General features: G+C 47.9%; 1 protein-coding gene across 1 annotated transcript; it reads left to right on the top strand.

The window, feature by feature from the left end:
• The first annotated feature begins 697 nt into the window (after window positions 1-697).
• On the top strand, window positions 698-14,980 carry LOC149348425 (uncharacterized). Its single transcript, XM_089541757.1, has 9 exons — window positions 698-770; window positions 1,912-2,037; window positions 4,208-4,430; window positions 5,169-5,319; window positions 8,395-8,502; window positions 10,547-10,693; window positions 12,802-12,975; window positions 14,309-14,434; window positions 14,771-14,980. Exons 1-9 carry the CDS (start codon window positions 698-700, stop codon window positions 14,978-14,980), a joined length of 1,338 nt encoding a protein of 445 aa, XP_089397883.1.
• Window positions 14,981-24,104: the final 9,124 nt, after the last annotated feature.

Genomic DNA, 24,104 nt, shown 5'->3' with positions numbered 1-24,104 from the left:
GCGGTCAGGAAGACACCAGAAATACTTGCAAACGAAGCTCTTTATTTGGGCTGACTTGCGCCCGCAAAAGAACTGACTCACTCGGTGGCGGCGTAAGCAACAAGCGTGCTCGTCAATCGTCGAACTACGAATGCCCGCCGCTCGCGGCATCGCTCAATTTAAAGCCGGCAAAGAAACTTCCAGATAGCAGGACAAGATCATCTACAGTAATCTGGAAAAACCTAGATGCAGCCTTTCATGGCTGCGATCAATCGAGATTAGACTGGTCGCTTCTCGCGTCACGAACAAAAATGATAACAGCCCTTTCCTGCAGCCTTGAGCGTGAACGAACAAACACTACAATGATACGTGGCAATATAGCAAATACACATATGTAGCAGATATCTTCAAATATGCGCAGAAACGTGTATGCTTGTTAGAGATATACAGTCGAAGGCAGAAGTCTTCGGGACGCTTGACGCGTCACCGGAGCTGATAACGCTGCTGTTATTAGCCTGTGGCTGAAGACTACACTTGTGAAATTGAAATTCGGACTCGCCTCCTTTATTTTGTGGTAGCGAATGGAGGTGGTCAGCGAAAAACGTCGTCCGTAGGCGCCGAGATGTCTTTTCGCGTGCACTGGAGACCTGCATCAAGCGACGGCAAGTATTTCCCTTTGCTTTCCACTTCATGCAGGGGAAACGGCGCTGCGACGCTCATGGTGATGATGTGCGCCTTGCTGTTTTTCCTGATCAGTGGCTCGGTCATCACGGTGTCTTTGCTGAGAACCCGTAAGCACTGGCAACGTTCAAAGACCTCGCGTTCATTTTTCATTACAAAGGACGACAAGCATACTGCTTTCACGTGCTGGTAACACTCACGTTTCAAATAAATTTGGCTTGTGGAAGGAAAGCGACAGAATGTATATACGTAGCTACATACGCTAAGCTGAAGGAGAAAAAGGAGGGGAATTTGGGGAGGAGAAAGTGCTGGTAAGATTCCATTTAGGCTGGTTTTTACCCTTCTAATGTTTTTTGCTGTAGGCAATGAAAATGAAAGTTGAATTCGCAGAAGCTGACTGGTAAGACTCTAGCAGATTTTATTCTTATTGCTTCTCAAGAGCTATAAAGACAAGGGCCAACCTGCGTTCTGGTCTTCTTAAGCAATAATTACTAGTTTATTCGCTGCTAGAAGACAGCAGCTCCGGATCAGGAAATGTGCACAGAAATTCATATACCATGTGTGCTCGTCAAAGTGTATTGTTTTGGGGGATAGTTGAAACACTACCACAAACAGGACGGAATAGCCGGACAAAGACTCAAAAGTGTCACTTATAAAGCGAAACAAATTCGTTGTTCGCGCGGAAATCCCTTCGCTTTAAGTATTTTGTGTTGCTTTCATTTTCTCATCTTTACCATAACTGTGCCTTCACGATGCAACATCTTGCTACTTCACAATTGTGGTATTCTCTCAAGCGGAAAAAATGGAGCTCCGGTTCGCGTGTTACCCTCATACCCTGAGAAATACACTCCGCAACTTTGGATAGCACTTTTCTTTTCTTCAAATTTAAGCAGCGCTCACTTTCAAGACGAATACACAGAGGACATGACAGGACGGGCGCAAGGTATTCTGTGTATTCGTCTTGAAAGTTAGCGCTGCTTAAATTTGAAGAAAAGAAAACGCATAACCAACTACACCCTCAACGTGTGTTACTTAGATAGCACTGTTAAGATTGTTGTGCAGCGTACGTCCTCAGCGTATGCATTCGAAACACCTGGTATTACAGAGCGCAGGGATGCAAGTTTTCCGCCGACAGCGTGCCTAGTTTCCCTTTCGGACCGCATGCACTTTTATAGCTTGGGGGGGGGGGGGGGGGGGGGGGGGGCACAACCTCGTGTTTTACTAGAGCCACTTCTGTAAATGCGTTTGTAGCTCCCGAACACCTTGCCACCGATCTCGACGACGAGATCGAACGCGGTACTCCCGCCCCATCTCCCCCCATGGCTGTGGAGCTGCCGGTCTTAGGCGACAACCCGAGGAACCCCTCGGGTCCAAAGGGTGAGTCCAACGCTCGTGTACGGTGAGATGCGCTGTCTGCTAATCATGCAGAGCACCGCAGAAACTTGCACACTAAAGAAATAGCTCTAGCAGCGTGTTCCCCCGCTCTCAGTTTCTAATGAATGAATGAATGAATGAATAAATGAATGAATGAATGAATGAATGAATGAATGAATGAATGAATGAATGAATGAATGAATGAATGAATGAATGAATGAATGAGCGTTAGTCGGAATGAATTAGTGACAAAGCAGTTGATAAGAGTTTTACCTTAACAAATCATGAGGGAACAAATATTTGTTAAAATTTGTACCTAAATCGTGGCTCATCGATTTAAAATCTTGTGCGATGAAAGGAGCGTAGCAACGCTTTACCAGTTGTTTCTTTGTTTTCGCTTGTTTCTTTTTTTTTCTGCTTCTTCTGGAGCGGCGAACACTGCATTTGGAACTGGTGAACACTCACAAATTTCTGTTACATTGCACGTAAATACCTCCGAAAGCAGAAAATTGGAAAGCCGTTGCCGTAGCTGACTTAGTAGAGCACTGGAAGCCATGGGTTCGAATCCCATCGGCGGCGTGTGGTTGATTTAGTCCGCTAACACTAATAGTGTTACCGGTTTAACAGCATTTCGCCGTTGTCTGCCTGCTTGAGATGGTTAAAATCACGTCTTCGAAATGGTAAAGTTTTATATGGCTAATAGGGATCGACAGCTGGAAAGATGTGGTAGGCTGCAGTGACCAGTCGCCACATTGTGATAACTAAAAGTTTACTATAAAATTTTGTTAACCAGCTGACTTGATAAAATGATTACCTGTTTTCGCACACCCGAAAACGCTGTAGTTCCACATGCCTCAGAAACCTTCTTTATACCTCAAAAAGAAAATTTTTAATAGTTAGTTGGTGACCTTCGCTGAAACTATAGGCATAAGCACTTGCTACAGAAACGTTCGCGCTTGTAGATTAACATTTGGCAAGCCTCTAGATTAGTGCGTTCTTGCATACGTAGACGAAAGATCTGGTAACAGGGCGTTGCTCACACGCTGCGATATACAAAGCTGTCTGTGCAGTGTTGGTCCTGATGCGGGGTGCGAATGGGTAAAATATGACTCGTGAGTGGCAAAAGTATACTCGTATGTGTCCGCTGCCGACAACCCTCAAGCCACTGAGGCTAGAAGAGAGGCATACAACGATATCTACTGTGCGACGTCATTTCTACTCCTGAATATGTCGTTCGTATAGTATGGCAAGTCTTCAAATAATGACATTGTAGTTACCGATTTCTTGGCCAGTAATAGAACGATAGAAGTGCTGTCCTGTACTTGGTCGCTAGAAATTACATTTGTAGGAGTGCATTCTGCGCCGTGGTCCACGTGCTGAATAGCACGGTCGCTGTCTCCTTTGCTGGCGGTCATCCTGTTGCTGCCTAAGAATCGGCGGTGCCTCCCTATAACGTATTCCGTAACCTCGCCTATCGGCAGTGCCTCCCTATAACAAGTTCCGTAACCTCACCTATCTTCGTTGCGCTCTAACACCTCCCTCGATACCAGTGCAGCTTATGGTTACGGTGAACGTGTTCTGCATTAATTAAGAGGTCTAACAATATTCTGATAGTTTCAGTGTAGCGGAGGAGTATACAAGCGTATACGCATAGCTGACCATAGAGGTGCACTCCACGCATGCGCAGTGACCTAGTTTGAAAGCGCTGCTGCCACTGCACATGCGGAGCTGATGCCCTGCTGCTGCTATGTACTAACGTCTACGCGATAGTATACGCTATCCTAAACCTCCAGCACCGCCGCGGTGGCTCAGTGGTTACGGCGCTCGGCTGCTCACCCGAAAAACGTGGGTTCGATCCCGGCCGCGGCGGCTGAATTTCTTGAAGGCGAAATTCTAGAGGCCCGTGTGCTGTGCGATGTCAGTGCACGTTAAAGAACCCCAGGTGGTCGAAATTTCCGGAGCCCTTCACTACGGCGTCACTCAAAGCCTCAGTCGCTTTGTGACGTTAAACCTCAATAAGCCAAACCTAATCCTCCAGGATTTGTCATAAGTTGACACAGAGTGTTCCCCTTTATACCGCACTAGACTGTAAGTCCTTGACGTGCGGAAGATATTCCGGACATAGGCGTGTACATGGTTTAGTTCAAAAATATTATGCTGCACATGTCTACAGCACCGGGGTCCGAGACCTTGCTTTGCACCTACGGCGCCGGGACGAGGACGGACGCGGTGATGGCTGAAGACGGCCTCTGCGATTACGCCTTCTTCTACTCGCTGTACGGAGACGACGACAACACCCTCGTCGACCACACGCGGTTCGGGGATGACCTGGAGACGTTCTTGCGGGCTGCTGGCAGATATACCAGGACTGCACTCGGACTGGCCTTCGCTTTCCTGTGAGCATGCCACCCTGGCTTTAAGGCGGTATTAAAAAGAAATACGAGTATTGACATTCAACCATCGTAATGAAAATCAAATGCAATCGAAAGACACTTTGATCGAGGATGAACTGAATCGCTACAGTGCTTCGGATAATCCGCTCACAGCAGGGACGAGTATCCGGGACCTGCGGCATAGATGGCGTCGACGTAGCATAATGTCTCACATAACGCAAAATTTAACGCTGCTATCACACCTGGATGGCGTCATGATCAATGACCTTAATTTCTTTGGAGGAGAAATTCTAGAGGCCCCTGTACTGTGCGATGTCAGTGCCCGTTAAAGAACCCCAGGTGGTCGAAATTTCCGGAGCCCTCCACTACGGCGTCTCTCATAGCCTGAGTCTCTTTGGGACGTTAAACCCCCTAAACCAAACCAAACCAATTACTAAGCGTTTATTTAGATTGGCTGGCTTCTGAGGCTTAAGAGTTATGGTTGCAAAATAATTAAAATAACAAGATTTATTCCGTAATCAAGAAAATGAATGCCGCGAAACGCGCCTATGTAATTGAATGGCCCTGCCTTGGATCATCAAAAGGTCAATGCTGATGTAATATCGATTGTAACTGCAGTAAAGATAGGAAGGATGCTTTCTTTGGTTTATTCGACATGGCCACTTGTGGCATATGATCCAGGGCAGTGAAAGTGACGGGGTTTCCGCGTGGTCACCCTTAAGCCCCACTCGATGTGCGCAGGCGAATGGCACGGGCGTTTGCCGATCTGCGGCAGACACAAGCCAGTCTGCTGGAACCGTTCTGGCACTTGCGAATCATCCATGCTGGAGTGCTCGACACGGCCGAAAACACGTACTGGCAACAGATGCAAGAAGCCATCTCCCTACTCAAAGTGAGGCTTACTCTCCCATTATTATGTTCAAAGGGTGACAGCAAAAAAAAAAATCAACAGCACGCGCACGAGACCGAGTGCAACTGCTGCTGTACTTCATCCCTAGGGAGAGCGTTCGGAACAAATACATCTGTCCGTCCGACCGTCCGTCCGTCCGTCCGTCCGTCCGTCCGTCCGTCAGTCCGTGAGCACTTTCAAGCGTAATGTGCATCTGACTATTATTTCAAAATTATTTACCTTAAAGAATATTTTAATGATTCTCATTGTTTTTACTTGAAAAGGCGTGGCTTTTGAATTTTGCTATTCCCATCAATTATGAAACTTTGCACGGAATTTTTACGCCCTTGCAAAGGATTAATTGCTACTATTTTCTGCTGGAAAACTAAAGAAATGTCTTAAGGCCTCAGTACGTTATTTAGGCGGAAAAATATTTCTCTCGATGAAAACAAAAATGACTGAATTGGGGCACATATACATGACTGATTTATTTTTGTATTTACTGGGCACGCTACAGACGATTTTGCGCGGGTCAGAAGCGGCGGATTGTTGCACCTTGGAAGACGACGATGAGCGGGCTGTGCCGCGGGACGGAGCCCTCGCGCTAGGTACAGCCTTTGTCGAAAGTTTGTAGCCCAAGGTGTTTGCTTCTGAATCACACTGCCTGGTTCGTAATGCATCTCAAGCGCTCCAAATTTGCTGAAGGTAAGAAAATTTCTGGTCCTGCCTCCTCTAATGGATAGGACTACCACGAATGTTACAGGAGTCCCACTGCGAGGCTTAGAAGCAAACCCCCTGGGCTCTAAACTTTTGACAAAGACTGTACATACATGCAAGATACGATCTTGCTAGGCTCTGAACGTCCGGATTAACCTCGCGCATGGGCGAACTCGAAGCGCCCGCTCCCGCGTTTACAAACGCGACGCAGCTGAGTACATGAAAACGTGCAGGTCGTGCATTTCACGATTGAAGAGAATGGTACAAAACGATGCTTCAAGCGTGTCTAAGAACCGAAAACATTTGTTCACGGCTGCGTGATGCCGACAATATTTCATATAGCTTATATGCGCAGAATAGCCGGGGCACCGAAAAAATCCCAAAAAGTATGCAGGAATGTGCGGGGACAAAAACAGTTTTTGACAGGCTGCGGAATCCTGCCACAGTGACGAGGAAAATTTGTTGGCTGCACAATAGCAAATATGGGTGACAATCGTTGAGCTCGCCACGAATCAAGTTTTCACTTACCTGTGGCGTCAGTTTCTTCAAATCCGCCCCTCACTTCTTCCCACACGGTCTCTTTAGTTGTTTTCTTTCGAAAATTATTATCTTTAACGTCCCAGAAGAGTGGGCGCTTCGAAACCTCGTTGAAAAGCCCACGCGATATGTTGCCGTGTTGCAGGAAGCACGTGTAGTAAACAAGCTTTGTCTTTCCCGCTCGAGTCCTCTTCTTGTCACATGGCTTTTCCGCCGCGCAGTCATTGGTCAGAGGGCGAAGCTATAGCAGCGAAAAATTTCCAACCTGTTGGAACCTCTTAGCTCTGGCCGGCCCAGCCGCCGCGACGGGTCGAAACAGGTTTTTATGCCGCGCCGACAGTAATCGCAAGCATTTTCGCTTGCATGTGACGACGGGTCGAAACAGGTTTTTACGCCGCGGCGACAGGAATCGCGAGCATTTTCGCTTGCATGTGACAACGGGTCGAAACAGGTTTTTACGCCGCGGCGACAGGAATCGCAAGCATTTTCGCTTGCATGGGACGACGGGTCGAAACAGGTTTTTACGCCACGGCGACAGGAATCGCAAGCATTTTCGCTGGCATGTGACGACGGGTCGAAACAGGTTTTTTACGCCGCGCCGACAAGAATCGCAAGCATTTTCGCTTGCATGTGACGACGGGTCGAAACAGGTTTTTTACGCCGCGGCGACAGGAATCGCAAGCATTTTCGCTTGCATGTGACGACGGGTCGAAACAGGTTTTTACGCCGCGGCGACAGGAATCGCAAGCATTTTCGCTTGCATGTGACGACGGGTCGAAACGGGTTTTAACGCCGCGGCGACAGGAATCGCAAGCATTTTCGCTTGCATGTGACGACGGGTCGAAACAGGTTTTTACGCCGCGGCGACAGGAATCGCAAGCATTTTCGCTTGCATGGGACGACGGGTCGAAACAGGCTTTTACGCCGCGGCGACAGGAATCGCAAGCATTTTCGCTTGCATGTGAAACAGCCTTAAGTAGTAGTGGACTAACAGTAAGAAAATAGCCTGGACTAATACACTGGTTTCTATGAGAGCCCCTGCAAGACAAACGAAGCGAAGAGCATAAAAAAGGTACAAACTTTATCAGAAAAGCGCACTTCCAAGTGATTGCTTTCAAGCCGAGCAGTGGGTTTCCCTAGCAATCCTACCAGTTCAAACCTCCGATGGCATGAGGACTACGGTTCCTCTGAATTGCGAAGTGTTCGGAACTCTGACACTGCAGAACGAACCTTTTTTGACAAAGGCTGTACCAAACAGCATAACGCAATATCACACAGTAGATGATGTAACAATAGCGCAAAAGGAACACGAGGTACGGAAAGGAGACGACACAGACAAGCGCTAACTCGCAGCTGGGGTTTATTGCTGAAACACGCAATTTACACAGGTCATTTTCAAAACACAAAAAAAAACATGAACAAGTAGCCCCTCCCCGAAAGCCCAAGTCAGAGGGAGAAAATGAATTTTAAGTAGCAGGCGCCACTCATCGCTAAGGAAGAATCAGTTCAGCAAAGAGATCCGTTATCGAAAAGGATGTCACTGCAATGCAGAGGCTAAGAAATCAGTTTCACAGTCTGCCATGGTAGCAGAGGGCTCGCTTACACACAGATTTTGACGTGTCCAAATATGATATGCCCCCATTATCTCGCATACGCGCTGATCGCGATGTCTGAAAAGTATGACCGTACTAGAAAAAAACGGTGTGCAATTTTTCTTCTTTTGCTCTTCTTTTTTGCTGCATTCTCGGCAATGCTCAGGAAGGCACAGTACGTCAATTCAGTGTTCGCGAAGACTGGACTGCAAGCATTTTTCTCCACTTGCAGATGTTTCACGACCTTGCCTCGCCGCGGGGTCACCCGACGCTGACAGTGCTTGCCTTGCCGACTCCACATAAGGACTGGGCCACCTTCCTCGCCGACCAGGGCAGGTCAGTTCCTCAGGCTATCTCTATAGAAAGGGCACCGCTGACCGTGATGCCCGCTCCGTGCGCTGACGGAGCACCTACGCAAGGCCTACGCCGCGGGTGCTCATGGGATTTTTCAGCACGAAGAGCGACGCGACGCCGACGACGGCGATGACACCGCCGGCTTCTCCGCATCACGACCTCCTTAACACTCTCGCGTTACAAGAAGAAAGTAAAAGAAATGTGTAACTAGAAAACACGGCGGAAGCAAGCAGAACGAGTCGAGAAAGTTTTCGAGCAAGTACACAATCAAGACACGAAAAAACACAAAGCGTCTTCCTGCCACATTCTCGTTCAATCAAGGCAGCCTTGTTTTTTTTTTCAGTTTTCACTTCGTATGTAGCAATTCAATGACGACTCAAAAATGGCCTTTGCGATAACAGGTCGTTTTTGCGTGGCTTGCTGAACGGCGCCTCACACAGGAACTGCCCTTCTCTGCGTTGTGAAGATTGCGGCATAGGCTCACAAGCTTTTCAAATGCACACTGGTGATGGAAGGATCAACACCGTCTCTTAGTCCACTGCACAATTTGACACGCGAAGGCGTCCAAATGAGCCCGAGCCACGTTCGAAACAGGATTCCCTCGCTTGCAGACGCGAACATGGATTTAAGAGAAGCTAGTCGGTCTCCAACTGCCTGCCCGATCGAAAATGCTGATTCGCTCACTAAGGGCGCTCTTCGCTAGCGCCTGTAGCGCCGCCCTGCGAAGGCATCGGGCCCTATAGGGCGGTTGTGGCTTCCGTAACACAAATTAGAGTTCCAAGGGGGAGACAGGTCTTTGGTGTGGAGCCATGTGTGGAGTAGACGTAAGCGGTCTGATGGAGATGATCATCACAAGTGACTGAAAAACATTTCAATCATCGAAAAAACTTCATCCGTGTCAGACCTTGGTACTCTGGAAGCCTTGCATAGTAATAAATGCTTGTCGTTTCTTTACTTGAAGCATTTTGAGCGTTTGGAGAGTTAGGAGCACCACCGGATGTCGTAGCAGTGCACGGTACATAATGTCGTCACGTTTGAGAGACACTGTGTATGCTGAGCAACTCCGGAGATAAAAAAAAAAAACGAATAGCAAGGTTACAAGTAAGTAACACGAACGTTCAGAGTTAGATACGCGAGGTAAGGGAGGAATAACAAAAAAAATTGTTTCATTTGGGGCATGGTATAGAGGTAGGTTTGAGGGAAGTAGTTTATTACGCAGAACCCCAGGTGGTCGAAATTCCCGGTGCCCTACACTACGGCGTCCCTCATAGCCTGAGTCGCATTGGGACGCTAAACCCTCATAAACCATAAACCATTGCGCATAACGACAAGGACCTTGCGATCGCTCTTGTGAACGTTGATGTCTTCGTTGTGCTTGACTAAGTCTATGGATGCTGCGATCGCAAATCCTCGAATTTCACTTACCGAATTTGATAATTTGAAAGTGCTTTGAGGGTTCTGGGAGGAGGAGGGCCTCTCCGCACCGCCGCGGCGTAGGTCCTCCACAGTATCGGCGGATAATCTCCGCCATTAAAAACGTATTAATGGCTATAAACAGCTAATGCTGTACAGTAGTAAGGAAAGATATCAGCGTGTGCGCTTCCGTTCTGCTGATTGAGCTAGTGGGGAGTAACTTCATGTGTCTTCTACTAAACAGGTGTTTTCGCTGCTCGTTCGAAATAAACAGTAAGCGGTTATGAAGGTGAAAAGTTATGCGGGCATTTCTATGTGCGAGCGCTAACACAATACCGGCTCCCTGGCGCTCTCCGAAACTGAAATGAGTGCCTGAAAGGGGCTTGGATAATACCCTAACGCTGTGGTCCGGATTTATCGTTTAATTTCTGTACCAACCCTTGTCGGCACCTTTCAAGACGGAAAACCTCGACATGGAAATTTTTTTTTCCACGATGACCTTTAATGACCCTGTATCGCTAAGTGAAGATGGCATGGTAAAATGCCTGAAGATTGTCTGTACTACCTGAAAAAAAAATTCCTTAAAATCATGGGCTTTCTTTGCAATGTGCAGGAAGTTGGGATACCATCCAGACATGTTCGTGGTAAATGGCCACTACAGATTCGGCGACAACACCGTGGACCCCTGCGCCGTGATGCCTCCTACCCGTTACTCGCCCATCAAACTGCCGAACCATTTGCTCCAGGACTACCGATTCGACCTGGTTAGTCAGAACGCACACTATACTCACCCCTGCATATTGAAAGTTCGAAGCGACGCTTGCATAAGCCATAAAAAAGCGAAAGGCCTTCTTGAATAGGAACACCTCGGTCGCATCTGGCTAAAGCTCATAATGCGGCACGCTCTTCACCTCTTCCGCCATCTCATTCTTAAGGACGCCGATCTCTTGCCCAAGTTGAGGACATTTCTGAGCCTGCCAGCGCCTTTCTCGGCAAACAAAACGCTGCTCGCTTAGGCTCTTGCATTGTAAGAACAGATGGGCCTTCCTTTCCACTGAAAACTACCAAACGAAAGCCTTTCCCCAAAACTGGCACCCTCATCAAAATATATGTAAGCTTGAAATTCATTTACATACAGCAAAGGTGCAGTGCATTCTAGAAGTGCCAATATATGGTTCTAGCTGCACCAGGGTATAGGCTAAATCATTAGGAGGCTGAAAGCCCCCTCGCCTTCGCTAGCTGCTGTTCTTTGAGCTAGACAGCGTGCGCATAGTCTACCGGGCGGCTTTGTCGACTTGAGAAACCTCTATGAATACCGGCTTTTCATAGCTAGGAATGGCCGTTGCCATTCTTTGATGCTTTTGCTACTTTATCTGCAAATCATCTGCAAAAAGATTAATTTTTACGGGTGGTTCTGCAGCAATCTCTATTGTCATTGATACAAGATAAATCAATGGTCTAATCATAGAGCCTTGTGGCACAACTTGGTAACATATTCAACGCACAGATTCACAGCCGTCAGTACGTACAACCTGCTTACGTCTAGTCAGATAGACATCTACCCGTTTCCAAACCTTTATTTAAAACCGACTTCACGCAGTTTAAAAATCAAGTTACTGTGCGGCTCCATATCATGGGCTTTCGCGAAATCTATGAAAATGTCATGGATCTGCTGATAGTCATCTCAGGCTTTCCCAAAACAGTGAACGGCCTCTATGGTCGCGTCGTCGAAAGCTTTTGGCGGAAATTGTGCTGATTCTCAAAAAAATGATCCATTAACATCAAGATAAAAGTGATATGCTGCGCTTTTATCACATGCTTCATGGGTTTGCAACTTACTGAACTAAGGGGCATTGGTCGATATTTGTTCGTCAGCGTTATGTTACCGTTTTTAAGTATAAGAATAACGACGGCAAAGCACCAATCGTGCGGCATATGGTATGAGACTAGAATTTTTTTCGAAAATTATTGCGAGGCCAAACGGAGCTCATCTTCCTCGCAAACCCGGCCCAGCTGTCCCAACTACCACTTTAAACTTTAGAACTTTGTGCCTCAAAACCTACATCTCATCATCATCATCATCATCATCAAATGCAAACAGCGCTGAAATTTAGCGTCTACTGGCTTCAAATCCTAAATTTTTGTCGTTAAGTAAAGAGCTGGATCGACCAGTCGGATTACATGACCTACGACGCCACCGCAGGCCGTGATTAATGGGTAATGTTGCAAGATACGTGGTTTTACATAAGAAAAATTTCAGCATGTTTCTTACTAATTAGAAATTCGAGAATAGAAGCGTACATAATAGGTCGTTAATAAGGGAGCAATTGCTCATTGACATCCAACTGAGCGCAGCTCCACCTAGGGGGATTCCCCTAAACATCTGACCAACACTGTTCCCACTTCCAGTTATTGATCAATTCGCTCTCGCCCTACCATAAGCTTGCCGTCCCGGTTAGCGCAATTGGTAGAGCGACTGCTCCGGCGAAGCGGTGGTCCTGGGTTCGAACAGCGGACCAGGACGAATTTTTCTTTAACTACGAAGTTTCTGAGAAAGCTGTATAGCTTTCCTTTCCTATGTAGCCGTATGGCTGCGCTCGGGTGGATGTCAATGAGTAATTGCTCCCTTATTACAAAAAATTCTCCACGATGGGGAATTCCCCTAAACATTTGAGCAACATAATAGGTCTAACTTTTTTAAATGCACAGTTCACAAATTATGATTCATTTAACAAACAACTATGTCACTTATAACTAATTAGTGCACAGTATTGCACATGCACAGTTACGTAAAGGCGACCCAAAACCTCTGTCGTGCAACTTTCAATGTCGAAAGCAATGCACTCTTAATTATTGCACCAAATCCCCGCAGGCGTCTGCCCCTTCCAGTATTCGGGAGGTCGAATCCAGAAACGTGCCAAGCCGGGGGTTTGTGTCGGTCACCATGAAGGGCCGCTGGACGTCGCCGAGTGCGGGACAGCTATTCGAGTTCTACTCACAATGCGACACCGACTGGGATGCGGTGTCATTCGGCAGTTACACGGAGGTGAGTGAAGGAGTGAGCTACGAGGGTTTGGGTGACCCCGGGAGCAAATATCGGTCCAGCATCAATAGTTTATAAATCGAGGCTGATAATAGTTGTGTCGATAGTTGCCTACGTCTGGTTTTGATATGTCTTCACGTGCACGCTAATAGGCTTTCTGTCTGTCATTTGAATCTGGCGGCATTGTACAAATAGAATCAATATGAATGTGAGCAACTGCGCCCGTGGCAATACTGGCGGATCAAACGCCTTCGGCTGTTCTAAAAGCTGGAGTCACACCCTGTCACAAGCACGATAATTTGTGCCTGAAATATTTGCCACATTAAGAATTGTAAGGGGAGTTACTCAAATTTTATTGCTGGTCTGCGCACAGAACGAGTGCTTTAAAGAGAGGAGCTACCGACCGCTTTATAAAGCACAAGGCACGAGAGAACGAATGTATTTGCCTGTAGTATTAACATTACGCACTTGGACGCAATGGGCCCGCATTGCCATGGGCTTGCGTGTGCCCTTTCACAATGCTTCTAGCTGTAGATGTCTGCAATATCCAGAGTGTCACACCTAAACGCAACTAATATTTCAAACGCTAGTGAGGCCAACTTAGTACTATTTGCAATCTCTTCGCCTAGCCTACACCAATTCTACACCAAGGCTTCTTTTCCAAATTTCTCACGCATATTAACCGCATTCTTTGAAGTTCTGAGGATCTTTCAGTAGGAGTGGATGTTTTTCTAGCGAAAGCTATAGTATACAATGGCCACGAACTCGCTACTTCACTGTGGCGGTGCTCCGAGGAGGCAGAGACCGACCTTGAGCCGTTGCCTAGCAACCGCCGCAGCTGGCGCACGCTGCGCGCTCGCTGCGCCATCTGGTATGACGTCACACCGCACGCCTCGCCGCGGAGCCGCCGCCGCCGCCGTTTGGTGTGACGTCACACTGCTTGCCTCGTCATTGCGCTAACCTCCGCTCGGTTCGCCAGCTGTGTCGCATACCCTTAGCTTTCACTGCGTATATCCTGGCATAGCCGAGCTAAGCCATCGCCAATTTTTTTTTATGTACGGAACGCTTTGTCACCACAAACTCAGGATCATGCTTCTCAACAGTGGCCTTGTCTGGGTGCATAGCTTGCGTAAGATGGCTTCTTTCACAAAGAGAGGAAAGCGTTCTTGGCCGGGACGTGGCCTACAGAATGTGCAGAGTTACTGTGACGGTAACAATGTGCTTCCTTACTTGTGTTCGGCGCACCTCGGTTCATTGCGCGCCACAACTAGCAACTAACTGACTTACTACCTTTCTAACCAAGCAACGAAATGAGTAGTTATCATCGTTCTTGCAGGTGTGCAGAGACGGGCAGTACGCGCCTCAACTACGGTACAACTCCGACCACCGCGCTATGCTGACGCACCATGCTACGCAGCGCCGTGTGTTCGCCTACGACAACGAGGAGGGACTGGCCGCTAAGGTATCTGAGGGCTCCCTTTTTTGAAAGCACTTGAAGGACGGAATTCAGTCAAGTAATTAATCATTCACTGAGTCCAGCAAGTTTTCGGGGCTAGCCAGGGCGGAAACGGCTGAAAGACAGTTTCCTGCCGCGTGTATATAGAACCGTTCATGCAGTAGCACAAAATTAACATGAATTTAAATCGGCTTCAGGCATTGTTTAGCCATCTGGGGTGCTCTATGATGACTGCGAAAATTATTAGGAGGTTTTTTTATCAGTTTATTCACTGCACCCATGCAGTTTCAAACAACATGAATATACTTCAATGAAACCTTCCTTTTTATTCTTTATGCCCAGCTGTGCCAGGTGAAAGGCGGGGCGTTGGACTTGAACTTCGGCATCGCCGTCTACGATGTCGACTTCGACGACTACTCCAACGAGTGTTCGACACTAAACAAGTTCGGCTCGCACAGTCGGTTGAAGGCGCTGAGGAAGATCGTCGACTACTACAAGAGCCTGGCTCATGATCACTTCGATGAGGCGTCGTGTACGAGCGCCGTGGGTTGAGGGCGCTGCGGTGCGCTGTTCCCGCTAACGCTTGAAAAACGCGCACCTGCCTTTAGCGTAATAAAGATCGAACGACGGAAGACAGTACTGATACGGGCGCGTTCGTGTCAGCTTCACCTACATTGGCGAGTCTTCGTTGTGCCCTTGAGTCCTACAGGCACTCGAAAGAAGTGCGGTTAGAGATTAGGGTTTAACGTCCAAAGCGGCTCAGGCTATGAGGGACGCCGTAGTGGAGGGCTCCGGAAATTTCGACCACCTGGGGTTCTTTAACGTGCGCTGACATCGCACAGTGCACGGGCCTCTAGAATTTTGCTTCCATCGGAATTCGACTGCCGCGGCCGGGATCGAACCTGCGTCTTTAGGGTCAGCTGCCGAGCGCCATAACCACTGATCCACCGCGGCAGCCCTAAGTGCGGCTAGAAATGGACTCTAAAAAGGGTAATGAATAACAAAAAAGCGGAGGTTTCACGATTACAAAACCAACCCCGTTCAACTCTTAAGTATTCACTTAAACAATTTTTTTACATTTCTGGAAGGAACACGCATAGCGCTCATCGAGAATATTTCATACTTCCCGATAAAGAGATCAAGGAAGTATTGAATTTCACTGAAACAAAACCTATGCCTATGTACTGTGGGATCCCCGTTTCCTTGCTTTTCTGATACGCTTGACGGCGTCCGCAACAATGCTGCTGCAAGATGTGTGTCTGATGGTCGGTGCTGGCATCGTACAATTTTTTATCTAGTGTCACGGTTCTCAAGGACCGTCTGGCTTGGGATCCCTTACCTACGCGTAGAAAATGCTCCACATTGGTTATGTTGTGTAGAATTTCTAATTCAAATGCTCAACAGTAGCAAACGCCAGTATTTGCTGGAACCTCGTGTTTTATCCAGACGACTTTTATCAGTGAAAAATCCGTGAAATTAAACTTCGGACGTATGCATTCAAACCCATTTTTTTTTCACCGACCATCAGTGAGTAGAACAAGTTACGTGCTGAGATCGTTGAATGCTTCACTGTGGATAGGTTCCGCACACTCTTGTTTGATGTGTGACGTGGCGGGCACTTGTGCTCATGTATGTCTGTTTTTTGTTGTTATTGTTGGAGTTTTTTGTCGTCATATTTGCTTTTCTTTTGCCTAACCTGCATTCGATATGTTTTGGATACCCCCTGCTATAATGCAGTGGATTCCAAGAGAAGGCAAGCGTAGCAGTGGGTGGTGGTGGTGGTTGAGAAAAGCTTTTATTCAATAAAAGAGGTGAGGCTCTTTAAAGAGTCTCGCAATGAATGGAGTCCTTATTCGGCTGAAAGTTAGGTGGGCGGATGACATTAACAAGTTTACAGGAATACGGTAGCCGTAACTGGCAAAGGACAGGGTTAATTGGAGAGACATGGTAGAGGCCTTTGCCCTGCAGTGAGCGTAGTCAGTCTGATGATGATGATGATGCTATAACGTCATAGGGCTCTGCAGGATTCTGCAATAAATGAACACGTAATAATGACATTTTTAATGGGTCCTCATTCGTTCGCACTGGTATTGTGCCCTATACTAAAGGGGCCCTGAAACACCTTCTGACCAGAGTACATAAACTCGCCCAATCATTATATTGTGTTGTCATGAACACCTAAGCCAAATAATAGAAAATCGCACGCAAACGTTGGCGAGCCCTTTCAGGCGACTTTTTCAAACTCGCGTCTTCCTCCGTTTGACGTTACCGCGAATGCCAATTAAAAGACGGCTGTTCGTTAGATTCTTTCAGACTTCAATCAGCTACTATGGCCACGACCAATCAACCGTGTCGCTCCGGTGGGTCAGGAAGCTCCGCCCCTCGGGGAATTCCCTCGCGCGTCGGTAGGCGACGGCGGGGCCGTCTATAGGTGTTTGCAGCACTACGGAAGGTAGAGCTCTCTCGTCCAATCAGGACTGCAGAAACACAAAAAATAGTCCCTCGAATATTTGAGGAGTGTATGACTATTAATGAAAACAATAAGCATAGCAACTTAAAACATGGTTTGGACAGGTATATTTCAATGGTAGAGAGTGTTTCAATCACTGGTGATATTACCAGACAAAGCCCATACGGACACAGCTCTGCGGAGGCCTGCTGCGAGGTAGTGATGCGTCGCCACTTTCCAACATGGCGTCGGTCGAGTCTGATGTGCATGCTGTTGTGTCTCCTGTGTGCTCTACACCGACAGTGCGCTGTTTCCCCAAGCAGGTGCAGCAGGTGGCTTTAAATCTTCTTGAAGCGGTTCGCGTCGAGTGCGGGGGCAGTTCGAGTACAAATGCGCTCATCAAGAGGACGGCAAAACTCACGCAGGTGAGCGAGCGAACGCTGTACAAGTGGACAACGGAGACGTCAAAGGCGGGACGAATGTTGTCACCGAAGAAGCGTGCTGGCGGAAGAGGCCGCGACCGGACGAAGAAGCTGGACGATTTTGACCTGAGCGTGCTGCGAAGGGTGGTACACACCTTTTTCCAGAGAGGGGAAATTCCAACTATCCCGAAGGTGGTGGCGCATTTCGAAGAGGGCGACACGCTACCGACCGTGTCCGCAGCGACAATGCAGATGATGTTGAAGAAACTTGGCTTCCGATAAAAGAAGCGCTCTCGGAATGCGATGTTAATCGAAGCGACGCACATTGTGCAGTGTCGCCGCCGGTACCTGCGCCAGATAGCGGAGCTGCGACGCCAGAGTAGGCCTATTTTCTTCACCGACGAAACGTGGGTTAACGCCGGCCACACGCGATGTCGAGTGTGGACTGACTGCACCATCCAATCTGCACAACAAGCGCATCGGTCCGGACTGTCGACTGATCTACAAAACCCCAGTGGCAAAGGTGGCAGGCTTATTGTGACGCATTGCGGTGGTGAGCACGGTTTTGTCGAAGGCGCAGCGAAAGTTTTCCGAGCGAAGAAAAACTCGGGCGATTACCACGAGGAAATGAACGGGGAACACTACGAAAACTGGTCCTCCAAGAGTCTTCTCCCACTACTACCACCCGGCAGCGTTATAGTGATGGACAACGCGCCATATCATTCTGTGAAGCAGGATAAAGTGCCGCGGATGAGTAGCCTCAAAAAGGACGTACAGGCTTGGCTGTCCGGAAAAGGCGTCGCGTGGAGCAGCGGCATGGTGAAGGCCGAGCTCATGCAGCTTATCAGCAGTGTGAACACAGGTGGGGAGCGATACCGTGTGGACTGCATTGCTGAAGCTGCTGGCCATCTCGTTGTGCGCCTGCCGCCGTACCACTCTCGACTGAACCCGATAGAGCTTGTCTGGACCGACGTCAATGGTTTCGTGGCCAGCCAAAACAAGACGTTTAAGCTCCAAGACGTCGAGCCTCTGGTTTGGCAAGGCATCACGCAAGTGGCTGTTGAGAAATGGAAGAATTACGTGCAGCATATTATCAGTGAGGAAGATGTGATGAGAAAACTGGACCACATCATCGACGATGTTGTTGTCCGGGGACCGGCCATTGTTGTCAACCTGGAGGACGACACAACCAGCAGTGCTGAATTCAGTTGTGATGAGGACGATGAGATGATCGAGCCCGTTTAACGTGCGTTGACTTTCGCGCAGCACATGGGCTTGTTTTGCATTTCGCCGCCATCGACATTCGGCTGCCTCGGCACGCTGGAGTAAATAAATTTATATGCACATGAGACGATTACTGAGATTTGCTGTGACGTGATAACAGAGGAACTAGTGAGAACAGGTCGTGGCAAAAAAAAGTGGGGCTAGTCCCTTTGTAACGGGTGTCAGCCTGTCCAAAAACTAACCAAAGAAAGAATAAAAAGACATCAAGCGCCACCTGCTAGAGGTGGAAAGAAGCTAACTACTAGTGCGCCTTCTTTCATATGGATCGAGCCACCTGGACATCAGGTGGATCGAGCCACAGGCGCGTAGGAGCACACTAATGTAGTGCGCGCCATCGTGATTGGACGAAAGAGCTCTACCTTTCGTAGCGCTGCAAACATCTTGTGAGACGGAGTATAGAGATGCGCCGATCTTTCAGCGCGCAAAAATTGACAAGAGGAGACGGAAAAGTGGGAAACGCTGAAATTCAAATTTTCACCACAGACAGCTCAGTATCTAACCAACTAATCCGGCGTACCGAAATACTTATTCAGAGCCCCTTTCGGAACAGTCTTAATGGTCTCACGTGTACTTCTTTTGAGCAGTTTAAAATAGAACAAGTTGTGTAAACAAGTCAGCGTCTTTTAGGCCTTTCAACGCGCTAATGCATGCCAAACAGGCAAACTTCTATACTTACCACGTGGATCGCGGGAGGACGCCCTCCTGGAACGTAGACGTGACGCCTCGGGCGGACGGCGCGCGTACGGCGTGGCCTTGCCGTCCCGAAAGGGGTGGTCTCTCTCCCACCGCGACTGATCAAAGGAGTGATCCGCTGACTGATGCCGTTGTAGCCGTGCGGGGAGGTAAACAAAGGTCTTCCGGTCGGACGCAGCATGCGTGAGTGGCCGCCCTGAGGTAGTTATGCACGTGCATGCACTTAAGACGAAAAGTGCGTTCTTGGGGGAAGGCGAGGGTGTTGCATGGAGAGCGGTTTATGAATGTTTTGTTGATTTGTTTGTTTATTTATTCGAGCCCTGGTTTCGAGGCTATGCCCAACACACAGGGCCGTGGCTACTGCGAAATTAAGTAGCGATTGGTTGATCAAAGACTGGGGCGGGTCAAGAGAAATGACCGGCCCAGCGCCTTTGTTTATGTACGCAATAAAAACGGAAGGAAAAGCCAGGAATGGCAGTCCCAACCAGGCTCCGTGCTTAGCACGTACGGAAAACTTCTAGGCTCTAACCGAGACCGCCGGTCGATGAGTAAGATTTTCCGAAGTCGTATCTCTGTGTGAGATAAGTCCCAACCAGGCTCCGTGCTTAGCACGTACGGAAAACTTCTAGGCTCTAACCGAGACCGCCGGTCGATGAGTAAGATTTTCCCGAAGTTGTATCTCTGTGTGAGATAAGTGCCTTCTAAGTTGCATTACTTGAAACGTCTGTGTGACTTCACGCTTCTGCAACTGAGTTTGCCTTGTATATACTCTGTAAATATAGTTTCCCTTTCGTACCTTCTGCTTCTGGACTCCTCTGCTTCAAACACCACCGAACTACTCATGTTTGGAGGAGGCTGAACTCCCCCGAAGAAACGCAAACGAACCTAAAGCAAGAAAAGAATTTACTGGGTGGTCGCTAAGGGTTCGAAATGTAATTCAGCCACTCCCGCCACATTTTATCCAGGAAAGAAGTGAAACAGGCTCAAAATTAATGTACACAAACTCCAGACGTTCAAATTCTGAAAGGTCAATTTTGCTGGTGCCTAAAAAATAAGTTCAACGCCATCCGCAGAGGTTGTTTTACTGATATCGACTGCATGGTATTCAACATCTACTAATTTTTCTTGACCACGTGGTAAGAACAATAAAGCGAATGATAGCATGCAGTCTATAATTGCCGCTATTGCGCTAGGCGCTTTGTTCGCTAACACGGAAAGCGGCGAGGTATATCTATACACTACCTAAACAAAAAGTCGCTGGGTATTGGACTCTGCATAATAGTATGGAAGGTTGTTTTTAAGCATGAAATGCTTTTAGCTCCCGTTGTCGGCAGTGTGGTGACGTCACGCCGAGACCGAGAGCCATCATCCGGGCACTGAAATCCACTCATCCGGGCACTGAAATCCACTCATCCGGGCACTGAAATCCACTCATCCGGGCACTGAATTCCAGTCATCCGGCACAGAATTCCAGTCATCCGGCACAGAATTCCAGTCATCTGGCACAGAATTCCAGTCATCCGGCACAGAATTCCAGTCATCCGGGCACTGAAATCCACTCATCCGGGCCCTGAAATCCAGTCATCCGGACACTGAATTCCAGTCATCCGGGCACTGAATTCCAGTCATCCGGGCACTGAAATCCACTCATCCGGGCACTGAAATCCACTCATCCGGGCACTGAATTCCAGTCATCCGGGCTCTGAAACGAGAACATCCGGGCACCGTACGAGACTTAACGAGATTTAACGAGACTCTCTAAGCCCTCCTACGCGACCGGCATGCAAGCGCCGGTTGGTCTCCAAACGAGACAAAAAATAACTGCTGCCAGTGCCTTCTCAATGTTTATCAAGATATCAGTGGAGCTGTGGGTTTGATAATGCACGGAATTATAATTTCCGATTTCTAATAACGCGTGCAAAAAGCACATAAATGCCACGTTACTCTTCGTTGTCATACGTGATCCGGGGGAGAAGCGCTGCGTTCAAAGGGCAAGGCATCGCGCCGAACGGGTGGTGGCGTTCCTCCCTTCCTTTACGGTGCGGTTCGGGTGTCCACCGAGATGGCAGAGAATTACTGCGCCATTTCCTTTCCTCAAAAAACCTTGCGTTCAAATGGCAAGGCATTGCGCTGAACGGGTGGTGGCGTTCCTCCCTTCCTGTACGGTGCGGTTCGGGTGTCCACCGAGATGACATTAGGCCCGTAAACATTTCATGCTTACTCTACTCTCGTTTACGGGAGAGGCAGAGATTTTTTTACTGTGTCCTACAGTAGACCTTCCTTTAGATTTACTTGAAAACTGAAATTCTCAGCATATCACGGCGCCGCAAACCTTTCACGAAAGGACACTCATTGTGCTGGCTAGTTTGCATTGCATGGAATAGTCTATCGTTTCCTCTTCTTTTTACCTGTGGAGAAAATTGCGTGCACAGTCACCAAAAGAGATTCGCATAGGGAAATTTGGTAGGTGAGATTCTTCGAGAAGTCCGCATCCCAAAATCATCCGAGGAACCATTTCAAAAAACCTAGAATAAATACTGGTTCCTATGGCATGGCTTCACCCAATGTATACTTACGCCCCCCCCCCCTAGGTCTATGGAAAAAAGAAACAAAAAGACAGAAAAGACAATGTGTGCCTGCGCCTCGAAAGATGACAGAGTTTTAACTGAAAACTGCAGGCAGGCTTTAAGATTCAAAGCGTAGTGCAGGCAACGGTAAATTTGATATCACGAAGTGCTTGTAATGACACACTAAGACTAGGTCAAATTCATTTATGATCTTACGGACCTTAGAGACTACAACTAAGATGATCGCAAGAAAGAATTTCGAAACAGAAGTACGATGCAGTAAAAGTATAGCTTCTGTGAAGCGGATTTCCGAAAGTATACCATCCCCTTAGGCTTACGCATATCCTTCGGGGCTTACTTGAAACGTTCAGTTCATCCAATCCCTGAGCAGCCAAAATGGTGCTAAAGCAGCACCACTACACAAGGGCGTGTCTACTAAGTATTACTCTAACATTTTCACTGCCCCACTGCGTCCCGGATGCTACTACCGTACTCCGCAATGGCCTCAGAATCGAATACGATGGCCACAAAAAGTATGTGTTTTGTGGTAAGTTGACACATGTATCTCTACGGACATCTCGGTACGGCGATACCGACTCGTTTTAGAGTCTGTATCCTTACAGAAAAACGCTACTCTAAGTGACTGGTTTAAAGACATTGGTGATCAGTATCTTCGAGATACTGATCTTCCGGTCGGTATCTCGCTGATCGGTATTCCGTGCTGTGCCGGGTGTAAATGAGGCCGAGAATACAGTTACACTCTGTTCTCACCTGTACACAAGACTGGAGTTTCGTCGCAGACTGATTCTAAGGAGTTTGAGAGCAATAACAGTTCCAAAAAGAGCAAGAATGCTTCATGAAAGTTGTTTACATCACGCGTATGGGCATCTCTTCGACTTGCTGTTCCCAACCGCCGATAGGAGGGCCAGGACTCAACCTGAAGCACTGATAACTTTATTCCGATAGTTTCATAGTTTTCAATTCCATTGTGATTCGAGACCCTATTTGGTGATGGAAGGTAAGTTTCAGCGTCTCTTTAGAGTAGATATGCTTTGACTTTAACCCCGTTTTTTTGTGTTCTGAGAGCGATGGTGATTTGCGCATCATATAGTATTGCATTCAGAGCGGAACTTCAGTCTCTACACAATGTAATGCAAAGTTTCGCAAGGAGCCTGCAAATAACACAGAATTTAAGATATAATCAACAAGTTAAGTTCGCCTGTCTTAGTGCATCAGCGGAAGAGCAATCAGTTATCAAAAGGGCGGCGCATCAAAATAGTCAGGCAAAAGACGAAACACAGATGAGCTAGGTGATGAGGAAAGCAATGGTGCGTCACATACCGATCTAAAGACTTGAGGAAATGGTCCGAGTAGCGGTGAACATATCCTTCCGAAGCAGCGATGGCGTCTTGAGATAGACTTCTTCTTCACCCAATAGCCAAACTTCGAGACTCATGCTGGTATCCTTCATCGTCGATGCATAGCATCCTTAGATCGCGACGTCAACGATGAAGAAGAATAAACGCGAGTGTGCCATTTTCATTTGTAGAAGAAGAAGTGTCGAACCTCGCGCATTTGGTCACAATCGAGCGAAGAAGGTATCAGTCGCGAAGCGCCATTACTGCTCGGAGTGGACTTCTTGAGCCCTTTGGTGACGATTCTGTGAAGTTAAATCGGTGAGTGACGTCCTCACTTCACTATTCGGTGCCTCCACGCCGCGCTGGCTAATTGGTTGTGGCGTTCGGCAGCTGACCCGAAAGACGCGGGTTCGATCCCGGCCGCGGCGGTCGCATTTGGATTGAGGCGAAATAACAGAGGCCCGTGTACTGCGCGATGTCAGTGCACGTTAAAGAACCCCGGGGTGGGCGAAATATCCGGAGCCCTTGAATGCGGTGTCCGTCATAGCTTGAGTCGCTTTGGGACGTAAGCTCCATAAATTTAAACTAACCCAATCTTCGATGCTTCGTCAGCTTGCGCACGTTAGCGCGGAGAGCTTTTGAGAAGTGTTCTGCTATCTTTTGAGAAGTATCAATTCTGCCCGAAGTTATGCATTTTCTAATTTTAGCTTGACTAAACTTCCTTCTAAATAACACTCTAGCCGGTGTACAGTACATCACCAGCAGCCTGAAGGAAAAAAAATTCCGACTCAAGTCAAAGACAACAGCAGAGTGACAAATTTCGTTCAGTTTAGCGCATTCCAGGTAACGCAGTGTACAAACTTTTAATTTTTTTTCCAGATTTCTGGTCAGCGTCATGTACTA

Source organism: Amblyomma mixtum, chromosome 4, assembly GCF_055824585.1.
Source record: "Amblyomma mixtum isolate Tamu chromosome 4, ASM5582458v1, whole genome shotgun sequence".
NCBI classification, from domain to species: Eukaryota; Metazoa; Arthropoda; class Arachnida; order Ixodida; family Ixodidae; genus Amblyomma; species Amblyomma mixtum.
This window is presented reverse-complemented; position numbering and strand designations above follow the sequence as displayed.